At 48.6% G+C, this 17898-nt stretch overlaps 1 protein-coding gene across 1 annotated transcript; it reads right to left on the bottom strand.

Moving 5' to 3' along the window:
• Nucleotides 1–8004: 8004 nt before the first annotated feature.
• On the bottom strand, nt 8005–12149 carry BTG2 (BTG anti-proliferation factor 2). The gene is made up of 2 exons (XM_027564172.1): nt 11887–12149; nt 8005–10471 (listed from the first exon to the last, which is right to left on the bottom strand). The coding sequence occupies exons 1-2, from the start codon at nt 12002–12004 to the stop codon at nt 10137–10139; spliced, it is 453 nt and encodes a 150-aa protein (XP_027419973.1). The 5' UTR covers nt 12005–12149; the 3' UTR covers nt 8005–10136.
• Nucleotides 12150–17898: the final 5749 nt, after the last annotated feature.

The raw sequence follows: 17898 nt of genomic DNA, 5'->3' as shown, positions 1-17898 counted from the left end.
GTGGCTAGGGAGAAACCCAAGACAGCATTTGTCTCCATACCGACTGTCTGGGGTTGGAGAGGTTTGGTGAAAACGGACTGTATGGTCGCTTCAGCTCTTCGATAAGATAACAGAGGCTCTGTCAAGATGGCCCCTTCTACTCTCGCCTGTGCGTCTAGCAGCAATGCACTCCACTTAATGGCGGGTGACCCAGCACCACCTGCCCTTGTCATGTGAGCACGAATGTTGAGGGCGACCAGGCCTTTGTCCTGTGGTCCCTATGGCCCCACACTTTAGACCCCGATCCTCTCTGGGGAAAGGGGTATTGGGGTGGGAAACTTGTGGACACTTCAGTTGTGAAATGACCACTCTGTTCTGACCCAGCTGAAGCCCCTGCCCTGCTCTGCTTCTCCCTCTCGGCCGAGCACTGCTCACGCACTCTCAGGAAGGCAGGTGTCAGGAGGCAGCTGCTGCCTGTGGCAGTTCCCCCAGATACAGGCAGCCGGGCCCACCCCCACACTGCTTCCATTGGCTAACAGGAAGCCAAACCAGACTCCCTCTCGCAGCCCGCAGCCACCAAGCCAGCAAACAAAGAGCTACAGGAAACACCTGGAGGACCGGGCAGCTGGCAGGGAGACGCTCTGCCCAGAAGAAGAAAGGGTTTTCAGGATTACTGGGGTCAGCCAGGAACTGGGGGAGGGGTGCAGCTGCTTAACCGTCCTTCTCTGGGTACCCACCAGCTGCTGAGAACTAATGGCTGAGTTGCTCAAACACATGTCACTCCCCCACCACACACACACACACACACACACACACACACAGGGAAGGGGTCAACTCTCTCCAGCACCAGCTTTCCTGGAACTAGGGCAAAAACACTCATAAAGGAAAGACTCTGAGGAGTCTTGTGCCTCTGGCCCTCTCCTTCCTTCAATAGCCTCCTCAGTCTCAGCCAGAATGTTTAAACTCATGGTCTAAGCATGAAGACAAAATCCTTAAATGATGTATCAGCCTATGGAATGTGAAAGCATTTTCCTGAAGATGTCTCCATTTATTTCCAAACTTATTTATCTAGATGTGTGCATTCCTGCCTCATGCTCATGCATGCTCTTGTGTGCTCAGTCAGTTATGTTGACTTGTGCTCAGCTGTGTCTGACTCTTTGTGACCCCATGGACTGTAGCCTGCCAGTCCATGGATTTTCCAAGCAAAAATACTGGAGCGGGGTTGCCATTTCCTCCTCCAGGGGATCGTCCCGTCTGAGGGATAGAACTCAAGTCACCTGCGTCTCCTGCACTGGCAGGCAGATTCTTTACCACTGAGCCACCTACTTACTGCTTATTATTTCAAGTTATGGTTCCAGTTGTATGTGGAACAGACCTAACCGAAAAGACCAAATGAAGTCCTACCGTCAGAGCTTGCTGGTGTGTAGATCATATGTTGGGAACTGTGATGTAGGCAGGGAGTCTCAGCTCACAGAGCTTCCTTACCTCTCTCAGGAAACTCCCAAATTGGACAGTTTCCTTTTCAGGTCCAGAGGAGGATTAAAAGAGAGCAGTGAGGAGAGGTGGCTGCCCCACAGCCACCTGTGGGCATACCACAGTTCACTCAGCCCAGATCCTTTCATTCAACTGCCAGTGTACTCAGGCAGTGTGCTTAGACTATCTCATGCAAGTTGTGAACAGCACATGGACGCATAAAAAGAAATAAAACACAGTGGTTCCTCCTGCAGTAACAATTGGAGATGGGATGCAAGCTTGCAAAGCCACCAGACATCAGCCAAAAGTGAAACACGAAGATGTGCTGACTCTTTGTTATGAAAGTATGAACAGTGATAAGTGACACATATATATCATTAAGAGATTCTGAAGTAAGAAATGTGTTATAAAAGTGTACAAATATTGAAAAGCCCTGAGACAAGAATGTTTTTAAAGAGGACTAGTAGGATTATCCAGGGAAAGTATTTTGAAGAGGCAGCAGAAGAAACTCTAGAGTGTCCCCTAGGCTTTAAACCTGTTTCCACTGCCTCCTCCTCTAGGTACTGGTGCTTTGCTCCATCTGTGAGCCTGAGGTAACAGTATCTCACAGTGCGCTGTGGACATTTCAAGGGACATTCCATGTGTAAGGCACCAGGCAGAACGTCTGGTAATAGTTGATGCTCAGCATACGGTCAGTGCTCATATTCTAGGGGAGAGTGTGTCAAAGTCCTTTCTATGAGGAGTTTTTGGCCATAATTATCAGAGTAGAGAAACTTGCAAATGTGGACAGGACCGCAAGGAAAGGCAAGCAGGTGAGAACTGACAAGGTGAGGGGTCCTGGTGCAGATAGGCCACTGCACAGAGTGTTTGAGGTTGGAAAGACTGGACTAAGGGACTCAGAATGACCAAAAAAGGCAGCAGGAAGGGAATGGCATGATAAGAACAGTTTGCATTTATCCCAGGCTGCTGACCAGGCCAGGTAGTAAAGCAGGTAGAAGCCTGTTGTGTTATTTCAGCTGTGACATGTCCAGAGCACAGACTTGGACTCTGTGCTGGTGTAATGGGAGGGGAGAATCAGATTTTCCTGTTATATGGAAACGGGAACGCGAGTGAGCATAAATAACTCATTTCACAGATGAGAAAACCAAGATTCAAAAGGGGGAAGTGACTTCTAAGTTGTCAAAGGTGTCTATTACTAGATATTATCAGACCTGAAGCTAAGGCCCCGATTTCCCAGCTCCTAAACCTAGAGTTATTTTTGCCACGCCACAGCTAGACACTGGGAAGGATTTCTGCAGACAGGATCAGTGTTCCGAAATTGTGGAGTCTATTGTCTCTCCTGCACCTCGGTCAGAATTCCTGTATGACAGCAGCCCAGCCTTTGTTTTCTCCAGGTGATTACCCTCCAGGTAAACCCATTTAGGGAGTTAATTGTTAACTGAGGCTCTCCCAAATTATGATTTAAAGTGTGTCCACCCGTCTCTAAGTGATATTTACATTTCAACAACAGGTGCTTAAAGATCTACGAGACTGCAAGAGTCTAAGAATTTTTTTTTTTTTTTAAGAAGGAGCAATCACAGGTTGGTATTTTGAGCTGGGACCTCTCACTGAAAGACCTTAAGGGGACCTGAGTTTTTTCTTCTACCCCTGATCTATTAATAAATCCCTTTCATCTATTAGCCTCTGCTCTTGGGCTTCCATAGAAAAGCATCTGCCTGCAATGCAGGAGATTTGGGTTCAGTCCCTGGGGTGGAAAGATCCCCTGGAGCTAGTCCATGGGGTCACAAAGAGTTGGAGACAACTGAGTGACTAACACACACACTCCTTGGCTACTCTGACATTCATTCAACCAATATTCAAAAGCACCTACATCAGACAGACACTCCTCAGGTAAGGCCCTGGCCTACACTCTAGCTGTAAACTCAGGTTACAAGGACTAGGACAGTGGAAAAAACCGAGTATCCTGGGAACGCACATCCCAGGTCTACATCTTTATAGACAAGAGTTAACCAGATCAAGTGAGCGGGTAGGAGGGGGCAGAGCAGGCTTGAGAAGAGGCTCGGAGACCACAGTCCCAGGCACAGGTTGAGGGAAAGGAGAGCTACTTCTAGTTGAGTCCTTGGAGGGGGAAGAGGCCCCAGATGTGCCCTTGTCTCTATCAGGGGTGTTCTTTCCTAAAGACCATGGCCACTGTGGCAGTCCACACTGGTGTCCTTAGTGCAGAGCCTCACTGTGGGGGCGGGGGTCAGAACCCCCACACCCTAGAGGTATCATAGGTCACAAACTGGCAGCCTAGGCAGATGTAGTCTTCGTGATTAGAACTTAAGGAGATGTCAAATAGAAATCTACATTTCAGGTTTCTCTAGAAAAATTACAGTAACTGGTATTACTGGTGTCCCAGGATAACTAGAGCTAATAAATGGGGTCCTATTCAGACAAGGCTTGCGCTAGCTCTGCAAGTTCACTGCGTCCTCTGTCCAGCTAGCCTCATCCATTGACTGTCTGGTCTTTCCCTTACCTCCCTGCTACCCACCAAACTTTAAAGGGTCCCTCCCTGCTGGTAAATCAAGTAGCTCTTGCTCCAGCCTGCCCAGCCATCACGTCTTACCTGATGTGCTCTGGGCAACCCATCAGGTTTACTAGGCTAGGACTGAATTAAGACCCATCCTTGTTTATGGGAAAGAGGGTGGGCAGTGGAATAGCCAGGGTTCTGGTGGGAACAAAATGACCTGGAGCTGATGGGAGATCAGAGAACCTGGCTTCTCTCAATGCCAGGGGAAGGCCTGGCTGCATGTGTGGGGTACACTTGTTTGTATAAAATCATTGTTATCCAGTGCCCTGGTAATCTTTTAGACTAAGCTCAAACATTTTCTTGCTAGCTCTGCAAACGGTGCAGAAAGAAAGGCAGAACTCTCTAGAACTCATCACCCTTGCCTTTCTCAACTTCCCCATTTCTCTGTCTTCTGGGGAGGGAGAGCAGGTAGGTGTGATTCCATAAGTAGGCAGGATGGAGGTAAGCAAAGTCGTTATTGGGAAATTTCTTTCTCCACCCACTTGGTGTGTGAATGAGCATGTAGCCACTTTGGTATAAATCCACAGCAGACCCTGAAGCCAACAGGTTAAAACTGTTTAGGTTTCAATGAGGTCAGCTGTCTGGAAAGAACACTGTCCATTTCAGCAATAATGACAAAGGTCAGACATCAGTTCATTCATTCATTCATCAGGTACTTAGAGAGACTGCTTGAATGGGGTTCTCTGTAGCTGCTCTTGGAGGCCCTCACAGGAACTATTACTTTTATAATGGTTTCCTTCCAGTTATCAGAATGTCAGAGTCCTTACTCATCTTGGGACCAATTCAGAGCCCTTGAAGAGATGAGGTCAAGTTCTACTTAAAACTACAATTCTCATTTGTTTAGTAATTAATAGAATACTGCAAAGCACTATTCAAGAATATGGATAGAATAAGGATCTCATTTAATCCTCACAATATTTTGAGATGGATTCTATTCCTAATCCTATTTTACAAATGGGGAAATAAAGGCCTGGTGAAGTAATTTGCCCCAGGTTTCATAGCCAGTAGGTAGGTGGTGGTGGTGTTCAGTCGCTAACTTGTGTCTGATTCTTTGTGATCCCCAGGACTGCAGCATGACAGTGCTGTCCTTCACCATCTTCTGGAGCTTGCCCAAACTCATGCTATCCAGTTGGTGATGCCATCCAATCATCTCATCCTTTGTCTTCCCCCCTCTCCTCCTGCCTTCAGTCTTTCCCAGCATCAGGGTCTTTTCCAATGAGTTGGCTCTTCATATCAGGTAGCCAAAGTATTGGAGTTTCAGCTTCAGCATCAGTCCTTCCAATGAATATTCAGGACTGATTTCCTTTAGGATGGACTGGTTGGATCTCCTTACAGTCCAAGGGACTGCTTTATGGTCCATCTCTTACATCCATACAAGACTACTGGAAAAACAATAGCTTTGACTGTATCACTTTGTTGGCAAAGTGATGTCTCTGCTTTCTAACACACTGTCTAGGTAGGTGGTGGAGCTGAGATTAGATTAGATTAGGTTTCTAGGCAGTCTGACACTAGCGTCTGAGCTCCTGACCTCTTGGCAGCACTGCCTCACTAGACCTGGGAGTTGAAACCTTATCAGGCAGGAATCTGATCCAAACAAGGGAAGATTATTACTGATCCCATTTCCTAGCCCAAATGAACTTTCGGTTCAACTAACTGAAAATAATGAATAAGAAATGTGCTAATTTGCCTTCCAGTGATCGCCAGGATAAAGAAGGTGATTTAGAACCAAAAGGTGAAGAAAGGAACAGAGGTCACCTCCTAATTTCTGAGATAGGAAAACTTAGGGACTTATCCAAACTTACACAGTTAGTTGGGAAGAAGAACCTGGACCACAACCCATAGATTCTCCCTCCCAGCCCAGAACTCCCTGCTGCACCACTCTTTCCAGCACTCTCCTGGAAGCCAGGATTCCCCACGATCTTTCCTGACCACAGGCTGGTAAAGGAGCAGATGTCAGCCTCACTGAAGTGGTTTTTTTTCCACTGGGGCTCATTTGCTGCAGCATCAAGGACTCTCCCACCCAAACCTTCTTATCAGGAGCCAGGATGGGCTGTTAATCTGCAGCTCTTAGAGCCCTGTCTACACTTTCTGGGGTGGTGCCTATCATCCAGAAACAGCTGACTGAGCACAGGTCTCCCAGGCTACCACTGTTTACCAAGTAGAGAAGCTAGGAGCAGAAGGGACCAACCAATGCTTGGGCCCTGAACACAAAAAATCCACCAACTGCAACTCTTCAAGCAATTCCTGTTCACAGCCTGTTTCCTCACCTGGCTAAGGGCAGCTCTCCACTCTTATTGCCAGTCAGATCTAAACTAAATAACACACTGCTCGATCACAGAACCCTCTATGTAAATTGAGGGACTACTAGTCTGTCTAGAACCAAGAGCAACCCCAAGACCAATCTGCCATTCTACGGTTTCCCTGGCTTGGAAACAGAAGTGGTTGATTGTATCCTCTCCACTTCCAGACAACCCTTCCTGAATTTCAGGACTTTGACTAAACAATGAAATATCCTTCATGAGAGGAGTCTATTGGGAAACAAGAAGATAGATGCTGATTTTGTACCTAATAAGAGAAGAGCAAAAAGTCAACCCTAACCTCATTTGTAAGGACCTACCAAAAGAGTAGGTCCTTGACAAATGAGTACCTAGGACATTTGTGTTAGAAGGTAGCCATGGAAATGGGGCCATTTCTTTTAAACAACTCCTCGACACAGATGGGTCTCTAACCAATTCTATTTGTGATATAGAAGAGCTAGCTTCCCTGACTGCCATCTCTTGGCTCACCTACCCTCCCAGTGTATCACACATAGCTTCCCAGGCCTACTTGATCTAGGACACCTAGGTCAAACTGCATGTTTGTTGATGAAGGTCATGGAGGTATGAAGTATGCATATGGTGGGGGTATGCCACTGTTCATAAGTCGACATATTTAAAACTAAGTTTAAGTACAGTTCACTTATGCAGTGGTCAAGAATCTGCCTGCCAATGCAGGAGACACAAGAGACTCAGGGTCAGGAAGCTCCATTGGAGTAGGAAATAGCAACCCACTCCAGTATCCTTGCCTGGAAAATTCCATGGACAGAGGAGCCTGGCAGGCTACAGTCCATGAGGGTCGCGAAGAGTCACATGACTGAGTGACTAAGCATGCATGCATAGCCCACTTATGGCCAACAAAAAGATAGCCCAGGTCAAAAATTCACTTGTGACCTCAGTCTGAACTGCAGAGCTAGCAAGTGAAGTGGGCGTGGAGAAGCCTGTGTCAAAACCTCATGGGTAGAACCCAAAAGTCAGGGACAAGGAAGGCTGTTCGTATGTCCTTAACACAGATCCCATCCGTACAGTCAGAGACTTATAAATGGGTAACAAACCTTTGCTCTTGGTGTTTGATGTCAGAAATAGCCACATTTTAGTTAACTGGTAACATTAACCTTCTGTCACACGTTCAGCACCAATGCCTGTATCCTGAGGCTCAATTGCTCTCACATAATAAGAATAGTCAGTGTCATGTGGGAGCCCCAAAAGATTACAAGGGAACAGGACAAGAATTTTAAAAATTCTGCTCCAATCTGGAAAGGGGTCCAGTGTCCTCTGTTCACTACCCCAGTCTGTGAACGGACCGTGTCTTAATCATTTTTAGTATTTTTAGTATCTAGCACATACAATAAATGCTTGCTGAATGAACTAATGAGCATGGCTGAGCAAGAACAGGATGCGTAAGATGAGCCCTGGGTAACCTAGGAAAGCTCAGACTAGATCATGGGTCCATCTAGAATTTTCACATGGAAGTTAGAATATGCATTAAAAGGAGTAAGAAGCTATTTCCCAAGAAAGAGGAAATGCTTGGAAATGTCCCTCCCACCTATGCCACAGGACTTCTGAATCCAGCTAAAGAGAAACACTATGAGACACAAAGGATTTGGATCTGAGGGAAACGCAAATTAGCAATGTGGGAATTTTATCTTCTCTACACCACAGGACTTCATCTGCTACATTTTTATTAAAGTAACCCAAAAAAGTGTACATGTGTCCATAAAGCTGTACATTCTTCCATATAACAACACTGTTATACAATTAGTAACCTTTGTTTTTTCTGTCAGAATAGCTTACAAATATATTTTTACTTAAAAGGAGAGACAGGCCTGCTCAACAGTCCAGCTCTGGGTATTTATTGTCTTTAAAGTGAATTTCAAAAAGAACAGAGAAAAGATTAAGTATGAAACCATGAGGCTGCTTATAAAAAGGCAGGAACTTGTTTGCAGACAAGATGTAACAACAATCTGCAGGGATTCACAGCTTTGTTTCAACCCATATGCCAGAAAATGAGCACTTGGGTCTACGGGCCTGAAGTCAACGTTAAAGCAATAAGGACTGGAAACAGGGCCTGGGAAGGTAGCTTGGGATTTGGAAAGTTCAAGAGGCAGAACCGGCAGGAATGGGTAGGGAGAGTGTTTGGTAAATAGCACCTCTGAGTCAGAATTGAGTAGTTAAGCAATCCAGGAAAGGGGACCGGCAGTGGAGAGCAAAGTCCCTCACTACGGGCCACAGCCAGACGGCAGCCAGGTTCACCAGACGCCCAGCTGTGGCCTTCGCAAGGGGACTTGGGTCTGGGAAACTCAAGGCCTTAAAGACCCCTCACCAATGTCACTGAGAAACTGAAGCAATGGAATTTCTTCCCTGTGAAATTTTCCATTTTCCTCAGACCCAGAACAGTAAATATTGCACAAGTCTGTAGACAAACTTGGATTGTACGGAGAGAGACGGCAGCCTCTCCCACGGGTGCTCTGAGCACCAAGGAGGAAAAAACAATGCCCAACGTCTGGCTGTTAGAGTCAGTTCTACAAGAGTACCAAGCAGTAACTTGGGGCATTCTCTCATTCAGCCAAGGAATACCTGCAAGGCTAAGCATAAAGCCATAGTCCTGAGGACGGAGGGAGAGAGAGTTTCCTAAGCCTACCAGGGCGGCCAGGAGGTTGTGACAGCCAGTTCTCCTCCAGCTCCTCCTGGGACCCAGGAGGCCATATTGCACAGTGAGAACTCTTGTCCTAGAAAATAAGGTAGTTCCATGACCCAACCAGAAGGGGAGGGGTGTGGGGTACGGTTGGTGGGTTGGGGGACAGTTGGAGAGGAGTGTGTGCTTTTAAAAAGAAGGCAATAATCAAGGACCTGAAGTTCCCGTAGCTTTTGAGCTACTTCTCAAAGAGATAATGGTAGCATCATTAGGACTTCCATCTGGTTACAAAAAGAAGAGTTTTGGCCAAAAAAACATTCCAGTGGAGACTCTTTGGATTCTAAAATTCCATTACAAGTCACCCCCAAGTTAATCGCCACACAGAGCAGCATTACAGCAAGGCAAGGGTCGGTACATGATGCCCTTCTGTCCCGACTCCAGTAACCTCCAACCCCTGCCTCACTCCCCTGACCTCCAGAACAAAAAGCTTTATATTCTTGGTGGGAAGTAACATCTACAGGTCTCTGAGAACAGAATTAGAAACAAGTCACGGTTTCAAGAAAAGCTACTCAGGACAGAAGGAATTAGGAAAGGCCTTTTCATTCTGTGCCTAGGATCTCATAAAAAATAAAAATAAAAGAGAAGATTAGGCAATATAGTATGAGTTGAGTCCAGGCTTGAATGCCCTTGAGTAAGAGAGGGGCCAGGGGTGCAGGTGTCCTGGCTGGGAGAGTGAGAAGTTTGAACTCAGCCTCTTTTCTCTCCTGGGACAGATCCTGAGCTCTCTTGTTCACAGCTGCTAATCCTGTTTGCCCCCTCCTACACCTCCCTGGGGTGTTAGCCAAGCTTCTCTCACCTCGACCAGGACACCGTTCCCCCCTCCCACAGGCAGACACTGGCTCCCAGATAAAGCACACAATTCTCTCCAAAGGCACCTGCGGAGGCCACTTCCAAGCAGCGTCCTTTAAGGATTTTTTTCTTTAAAAAATCTTTAGGTTTTTTTCTCCCCTTTTCTTAAAAAAAAAAAAAAAATATATATATATATATATATATATAAATAGCTCTTCATTTAAAATACAGTTCCCCAGGTTGAGATATGCAGTGGCCTGCTGTCACAGCAGAGTTGAGTACAGTAGAGTGCCAGCTGGGGCAGGCGAGGGATCTAACTGGAGACTGCCATGATGTAGTTCTTTGAAGGACTGCTCCTGCCCAGCATCATTTGGTTCTTGCAGGTGAGAAGCCCATAGGATGTGGCCACTGGGGCCTCCTGGTACAGGACGCAGATGGAGCCATCCTCCCCAATGCGGTAGGACACCTCGTAGGGGTCCACCCACAAGGTCAGCTCACTGGGCAGCAATCGGTGCAGCTGAGGCTGGCTGAGTCCAATCTGGCTAGCCACTTTACTGATGATGGGGTCCATCTTGTGGTTGATGCGGATGCAGCGGTAGCCAGAGCCCTTGGATGGTTTTTCAGGAAACCAATGGTGTTTGTAGTGCTCTGTGGAGACAGGACAAGGGGGAGATGCACTGGTTAGTGCAGCTGGGCCATGGATGAAACCACAAGGGGTGGGGGGTGATGGGATGTGTGCTAAGTCGCTTCAGTTGTGTTCATGCGACCCCACGGACTGTAGCCCGCCAGGCTCCTCTGTCCATGGGATTCTCCAGGCAAGAATACTGGAGTGGGTTGCCATTCCCTTCTCCCCGGGATCTTCCCCACCCAGAGACAGAACCCAAGTCTCTGTCCTCTGTACTGGCAGGTGCGCCACCCAGGTGAGGGTGATGACAGGAGAGGAAAGGGCCTAGTTATTTTAGGTAAGCAACATGGTTTCTCGTGAGTTTTAAGACCCTCCTGAAACCCTCCTGACATTGTAGCAAAAAAAAAAAAAAAAAAAATTATGGAATCTGGAAAGACCCCTCCTTCTAAGACATGGGTGTATGTGTATCGAGAGGGTGTCCCAGAGCTCTGGGGCAATCCTTTGTGGCCAGTATATTGCCTTTGGCACATTCCCGGTTTAAGGAGGAGGATATGCCTGGGACTGACATGTCCAGGCAGGGCCTCTGGGAACCTCTGAGCCAAAATTTCAAGGCCAAGAAGGCCGTCCTCACTGTTGGACCCACAGCAAGTCATGTCTCCCACCCAGTGCCTCGGTGGTTTCCTCTGCCTTGAAAAGTCAAAGACCTGTCACAGTGGCTAAGGGAGGCAGAAGTGGGATGTTTTAACGAAACATATGTTGTCCCTCAGAAAGTGGGACTGTGTGGGCACGTTTAAATGTGGCTATTGCTGCCCAAGCCCGCCAGCCAACAGCTAGGAGACAGGTCTCTCCCCAGCCAGCAGCTGCTTATCTCTTGCCCACCTCCTCATCTCACGCCGCACTGCCACCAAGCCCAACACAGGCCCGCAGAGCGCAGTTACGGCGTACAAGCCTCTCTCGGTACCAGAAAGGGTGGCAGATGGCTAAGAGAAGCCAGAGGATAGAAAGGGGACCCGGATTCTAACTTGAGGTGCCAGCCACTGCCCCAGGCACGGCGCGGCCCGCGCGGCCGGAAGAGCCTCGGCTGGGAGCCCGAGTTGTTTAGAAGGTTCCACTGCGCCTTCTCGTTCCATAAGGACCCTCGGCTGGTCGGGCTGTCGCCTGCAGGGTCTTGGGTCCAGTGAGGGAGAAGAGCCCGCACGCAGACCCACAGGCACCCCGCTTCCGCGGCACCCATTGGCGACCCGGGGTCGCAGTCAGGACTCTGCGCCCGCGACAGCGCAGAGGGCAGCAGCCAGCTGGAGCCACGGCGCACCCAGCCCCAAGCACTGGGCCGAGGACCACGACCCGAGGGAGCGAACGGGCCGGGGCCGCTCGGCGGGGAGCCCGCCCTCGGTGGGGACTGAGCCCGAGGGCGCCGGGCCTTCCGCCCCGTGCTCACCCGTCAGCGCCGCCTGGAGAGCCCCGCGGAACACCTGCAGTCGCTGCTCGTTCACGCAGCCCCGAGTCCTCAGAAGGCTGGAGAGGAAGCCCACGGCGGCGGCTATCTCCGGGAGCATGTCTGCTCTCCCCTCGGCTCTGCGTGTCTGGCTCCTGTCGCGGGCCTGAACGGTCTCCGACTGGACGGCCTGTCCAGGTAGCCTTTTCTCGCTTCGCCGCCCCTCGGCTCTGCCGGGACTCTCCCGGAGACGCGCTTTTCAGGCCACGGCGAGAGGCGGGGCTGGGGGCGGGGGGGGCTCCGGCGCGGGGGGGGGCGGGGCCTGGCGTCCGCCCCGCCCCGCCCCGCCCCCGCCCCCTTCGCCCTGAGGTCATCGCCCCCTGACGTCAGTGCTGGTAACACGAGCTGAGCTTTTCAGGCCTCGGCGAGAGGCGGGGGTGCTGGCGGCAGAGGCCATTGGCCGGCGGCGCGAAGGGGACGGGGCCTATATAAACCCCGCCCACGCGCGCTCGCCCCCGCCACCCCCGCCACCCCCGCCACCCCCGCCGCCCTGAGGTCATTGCCCGTGACGTCAGTGCTGGGAACCGGAGCCCCGCTTGCCGGCGGGGCAAGCAGGGGAAAGGGAGACCGGGAGCTGCCGGGGTCTCTGGGAAGGAAAGCAGCGCGTCAGGCTGGGCGTGGTCTGACCTCCCCTCTCCCATCCTTCCTCACAGCTTAAGGAACACCTCCGACGAGAGGCCTTCCTGGACGCCGCCTCCCCCAGGCGGTCCCCTTTTCTGACTCCCACATCTTCAGCCACACCCTGTCAAGGCCACTCACCCGTTTTACCACTTTCCCACCAGTCAGAGTGGCTTCTTGACTCTCCGGAAACGGAGACTAGCCTTCTGTTTACTTCTACGATAACGCCAAGTTCCCTAAGTTGTGCTCTTCCTCTCCAGAAATGCCTGTCCTCTTGCCTAGAACCGTGGCCTACTCTCACCTAATGCTGCTGGGCAGGGGTGGCGGCAGTGTTGGCGGCAGCAAGACTGGCGGGCCTTGCTCTTCCACGTGGGGGCCATCCTCAGAACCTGGTGCCATCACAGGCTCTCCTTGAGGTCTGCTGAATGAGGATAACGCCTAACCAACATCCCAGGGTTCAGAATATGTAGGTGCCCCGTACATATATATTAATATCGAGTCAAACCCGATGGCCTCTGTAAATCTTTATTTTCCTTCACTTTGGGGGCAGTCTCCTCTTTTCTTCCCTGACCCCAGATTCCTCTGTCTCCTTCCTCCCCGGCTGTGTCTCCCATGGATCCCTTCCTGTTCCCCTTTCCTCATTATGTCCACTGATTCCTCTTCCTTTTCTCTTCACCTTTTTTCCTCACAGAGATCTGGTTCATGTTGTCCACTTTGATATTTACTTTGTTTTTACCAGTGACTTTCCTATCCGCAAGTCTGTTCACATGTCCTTTCATCCCGCTCATCCTATCTGCTGTGTCTCTCCTCTTGGATGTCCAGCCACTACATCAATGTCAGTCTAAATTCCACTGACTTCTCCAAGGCCAGCCTCCTTCTTGACCTCCATTTCTATCAAATACCACCGGTTCCCCAGTCACTCTACTCAGAAAACTCAGACTCACTTTTGGCTTGTTACTTTTTCATTAGATCCAGTCTCAAGACCCGTTGCTTCTTCATGTCTAGATGACTGCAGTAGACACTATCAAATCCAGTCCCCAGACCACACTTCTCACTGTTAGATTTACTTTCCTAAAGTTCTGCACTCACGTGCTCTTCTTTTGCTCAGATCATTCTGAGATATCCTCCATTTGTCTACTGCATTAGGTATGGACCCCTTTGTGTAATAGTTAAGAACTTTCATCATTTGGCTGCATCTACCTTTTTAGGTTTCTGCCACTTTGTGCTCCCAGGTGACTCTCCTCACTGTTCTCTAAGCGTCAGAGCAGTTCTGCATCCCAGAGCCCCCAGCATTTGCCCATGATCCCTATCCCTGCCCTGTAATATGGTCCCCATTCCAGGTGCTATGAATGTGCATGGCCTTGCTGCACTGTAACCCATGCCATTACCTCTTGGATACCTCGCTGCCTCCTTGCCGTCTTTCCCAATCCCTCACACTCCTGAAGGCACAGCTTAAGCTGGGTCCTCCACTTTGAAAACTTGTGCTGATCATTCTCTCACTACAGAATTAACATTATCCATACCATTCATTTGGCATTTATAATCTGTTGTTTGATAAGATTAATGATCTTTTTAGAGGCTCACATCTTGTTTGCAGACTACTGGAAAACAGGTTGCTGCTGCTGCTGCTGCTAAGTCGCTTCAGTCATGTCCGACTCTGTGCGACCCCATAGACGACCTCCTACCAGGCTTCTCTGTCCCTGGGATCCTCCAGGCAAGAACACTGGAGTGGGTTGCCATTTCCTTCTCCAATGCATGAAAGTGAAAAGAGAAAGTGAAGTCGCTCAGTCGTGTCCGACTCTTAGCAACCCCATGGACTGCAGCCTACCAGGCTCCTCCATCCATGGGATTTTCCAGGCAACAGTACTGGAGTGGGGTGCCATTACTATGCTTATATGTTCTATATTTCTAGGACAGTTTGGGTTTAAAATATTCTGCTCCATTGCTTCATATAACCCATTAAAATGCCCTGGAATTCTAGTGTTTTGGCATTGAATAAATCTCTTAGATGAGCTCTTCACTGACTCCTCCCCAAAGCTGGATCAGGCTGTACCTCTGCTCATTGAGGGGGAAACAATGTGTGTTCAGAAACAGGACTGGAACTGGAAACAAGATAACTTAGAGAACATCAAACAAAAAGATCAGCTGTCAGCAAGACCAGGGAAACAGGCCAAGGTATAAACATGTGTGCAGAGTGATTTAGCACCAAAATCTGAAAATAACATCTTCCTGGGTATGCTGTTGACAGGGGTGTGCTGTTCTGGGCCTTGCTCTAGTCCATAATTGATGGGGGGAAAGTTTTGTGACAGATCATCACCTGTTTTTTGCCTTAGGAAATAGAATTCTGTCCTTATGTAGGTTTTTTTATATCATTCGCCAGGTCACACAGCTAGTTCTCACTAGTGCCAGGACTAGCAGATCTCTGGACTTCAAATATCATGCCCTTCTCATTAGACCGTGGAGCCCCTGTTCTACTACAGTGGCCCCTCGTCCCACCTCGTCCCACAGAGCTGTCATTCTAGATGATGATGCAATGAATTGGAGGGGAATATTCTTCATTTTGAAATAGGAGCAAGGTCTTATCCCACAGATTCCCCCATTACCCAGGGAGTGTCTTAGTCTCATCATTGGTGGTTAATTCCTCAACTTTGTAGAGAGCATTGATAATAAGAACCAGAAAGCACTTCATGTACTTTCTCATCCTCTCTTCTTTCTACACACAAGCCTAGGGAGAGGAAGTTTAATGTATCCAACATGCAAAGTTTCCAAGTCACTTTAGAGGATTTGGACTTTCAATCAGTTTCTTTTAAAGGCAAATACATTATAATAATCCAAATTACTTTTGGAACTCTCTGAAACTTCCCTTAAACTGCTAGGACCAGGGTCCTGAGAAGCTCTGAAGTCCAGATTTCACTTCTGTTTCCTGCTGCCTCCCATTGTTTGGCATAGCCAAGGGATAGTTCTAGCATCCGGATAAGAACCATGGGTCCCTCCCTCTTTCTTCTCTTCTTCCTGTTCCTCTTCCTCCTTACTCATCTCTTCCCCTCTCCCCAAATGCCTTGAGTTGAATTTTGAACATTAAATGTCCTAACATTCTGCTGAACTATGACTCTACCTACTGCCATGTTGGGCAGGTAGTGTGGAGGTGGGGGTGATGCCAGTGTATGCCTCAACTGGACCTGAAATTTTTCTGTGCATGTGACCCCAACCCACTGTTTCCCTGGATGCCCATCGCACCCACTTGCACAGCTTACCTGTGTGGCCTCTCTAGAGTGACCCACAGCTTCCCAAACAACCCTCCTCAGATCAAATCCCTACCCAGAACTGGGTTCCTCTCCTCAGTTCTCAGCCCTAGCTTTGTCTGTGGGGTCATCACGCATGCTCTGCTTTCCACTCCCCAGTGTGGCACAATCAGATCATTGTACGTGACCATCTCTCCCAGCAGCCTGCTGACCCTGCAGGGCCTTACCTCGGTTGTCAAGACTACCTCCCAGTTTCCTGACCACATGTTGAAACCTGAGGTTAAGTAAAGTTGATCTGCAGGCTGAGGCTGGGCTGCAATCTTCTAGGAGGTTATATCAGCTCATTCTAACACTGTGCAGTGCATAGTTTCAGTAAGTCAGTGTGTGAGTGTGCATGTGTATGTGTGTATGTATGTGTGTATATACGTGTGTATCCATGTGGGTAGGTAGGCAGTATATATGAATGTACATACTTAAATGTGCATGATATTTGTGGATAGAAGGGACTGTGGATATATGTTTGCAGATATTAGCATGTACATAGTATATATTGAAGGACATCATTTTGTGAAGTGTTTGTGTCTGGGTGGAGTGTGTATTTTGGCAGGTGTGTCTGAGTGTGGCTGGTATAGATGTTAATTTGATCTTTCCTCTCTTTAGGCCTCATCGGTGATAACCTTGCTCTGCTGCCCAGAGCTGATAAGAAACATCACCCAGGGAGGATGAATGCCTCTTCTTCTAATCAGAATGAAAATATTGCTAAATATATTCATAATTCTTTGCAAACATCATTGGATACTGTTCAGGATATGTTTTTGAGTTCCCTATCACCGTCTCACAAAGTTGTACCCTTCAAGATCAGCTCTAGACCATCAGTCTGAGAGTTACTCTTTAGAATCAGGAACAGGAATCAAAGACAAAAAGAAGATAACATTGTTCCTAGAACTTGTTAAAGAAGACTAAGAAATTGGGGATGTTAGTGATTTTTAAGTATCTGTCTTTAATTCCCTTTCCTCACCCCAAAGTGAACTGAGAACAGGGACAGAAACATGTAATGCAAAGATGATTAGGGTTAAGTGGAAAACTACCCATCTGGACTGAAGGAAGGCTTGGCAAAATATAAATATGAAAAGGACTTTCTAATCCCCGGGTCACAACAATTTTCAAGTCTGTAAGGATCATTTCTGAGAAACTGTTGAGGGTTGAAGAAGAGTCAGAAAGCTAAAAAGTAACCCATTTCCCAATGGCTCTGAAGGAAGATGCAAAAAGAAGATGCCATTGCACAAAAAACACCTAAATTTGGCAAGAGAACTTCTTTATAGGAAAGTGAGCAAGTAGATCTGCTAAACAAGATATCTGCTTCAGGACTCAGATGCTCTGAGGTACACAAAATCTTCAGAGTGAAGGCTGAAGATAGCCACAGACGGCAGCTGCTGGCGGTGTGCAGCCTGTAACCTGCGCTGGATCACCCTCAGCAGCTTCCCACACAGTTTCCAAGTGATGAATAGAAACAGCCATGGCAGATGCACCCTGCCACCCAACCTGGGAGCCCATCGGACACCTGGTGGCCAAAATAACAGGCCTGCCTAAGCTTTACCAGGCTTACCTACAGGCAAACTTGGGAGCTGGGGAGGGTCATGGTTCTGCATAGTACACAGTCTCTGGATTTCCTCTCTCTACCAATTACCATCCATATAGCTCAGAAGTCACAAGTTGGAAGCCTGTGAAGCAGACTCAATCATAATATACATTGTTTGGTTTGAATAGTGCTTAAGCATTTAAAATATTAGCTCTCAATTTTTAACTATTAGGTAGTGTCGTATACGGAGAAGGCAATGGTGCCCCACTCCAGGATGCCCACATGCCCACAGGATGGAGGAGCCTGGTGGGCTGCAGTCCATGGGGTCACTAAGAGTCGGACACGACTGAGTGACTTCACTTTCATGCATTGGAGAAGGAAATGGCAACCCACTCTGGTGTTCTTGCCTGGAGAATCCCAGGGATGGGGGAGCCTGGTGGGCTGTTGTCTTGGGGTCGCACAGAGTCGGACACGACTGAAGCGACTTAGCAGCAGCAGCAGCAGCAGCAGCAGCAA

This window comes from Bos indicus x Bos taurus, chromosome 16 (assembly GCF_003369695.1).
Source record: "Bos indicus x Bos taurus breed Angus x Brahman F1 hybrid chromosome 16, Bos_hybrid_MaternalHap_v2.0, whole genome shotgun sequence".
Lineage (NCBI taxonomy): Eukaryota > Metazoa > Chordata > Mammalia > Artiodactyla > Bovidae > Bos > Bos indicus x Bos taurus.
The sequence above is the reverse complement of the archived record's forward strand: the minus strand, read 5'-3'. Positions and strand labels throughout refer to the sequence as shown.

Excerpts from the sequence above, each read along its gene's own strand:
- BTG2 (XM_027564172.1), bottom strand. The coding sequence starts at position 12,004 with ATGCTCCCGGAGATAGCCGCCGCCGTGGGCTTCCTCTCCAGCCTTCTG. Across the intron at positions 10,472-11,886 it reads TCTCCAGGCGGCGCTGACGG|AGCACTACAAACACCATTGG; the intron begins GTGAGCACGGGG and ends CTGTCTCCACAG.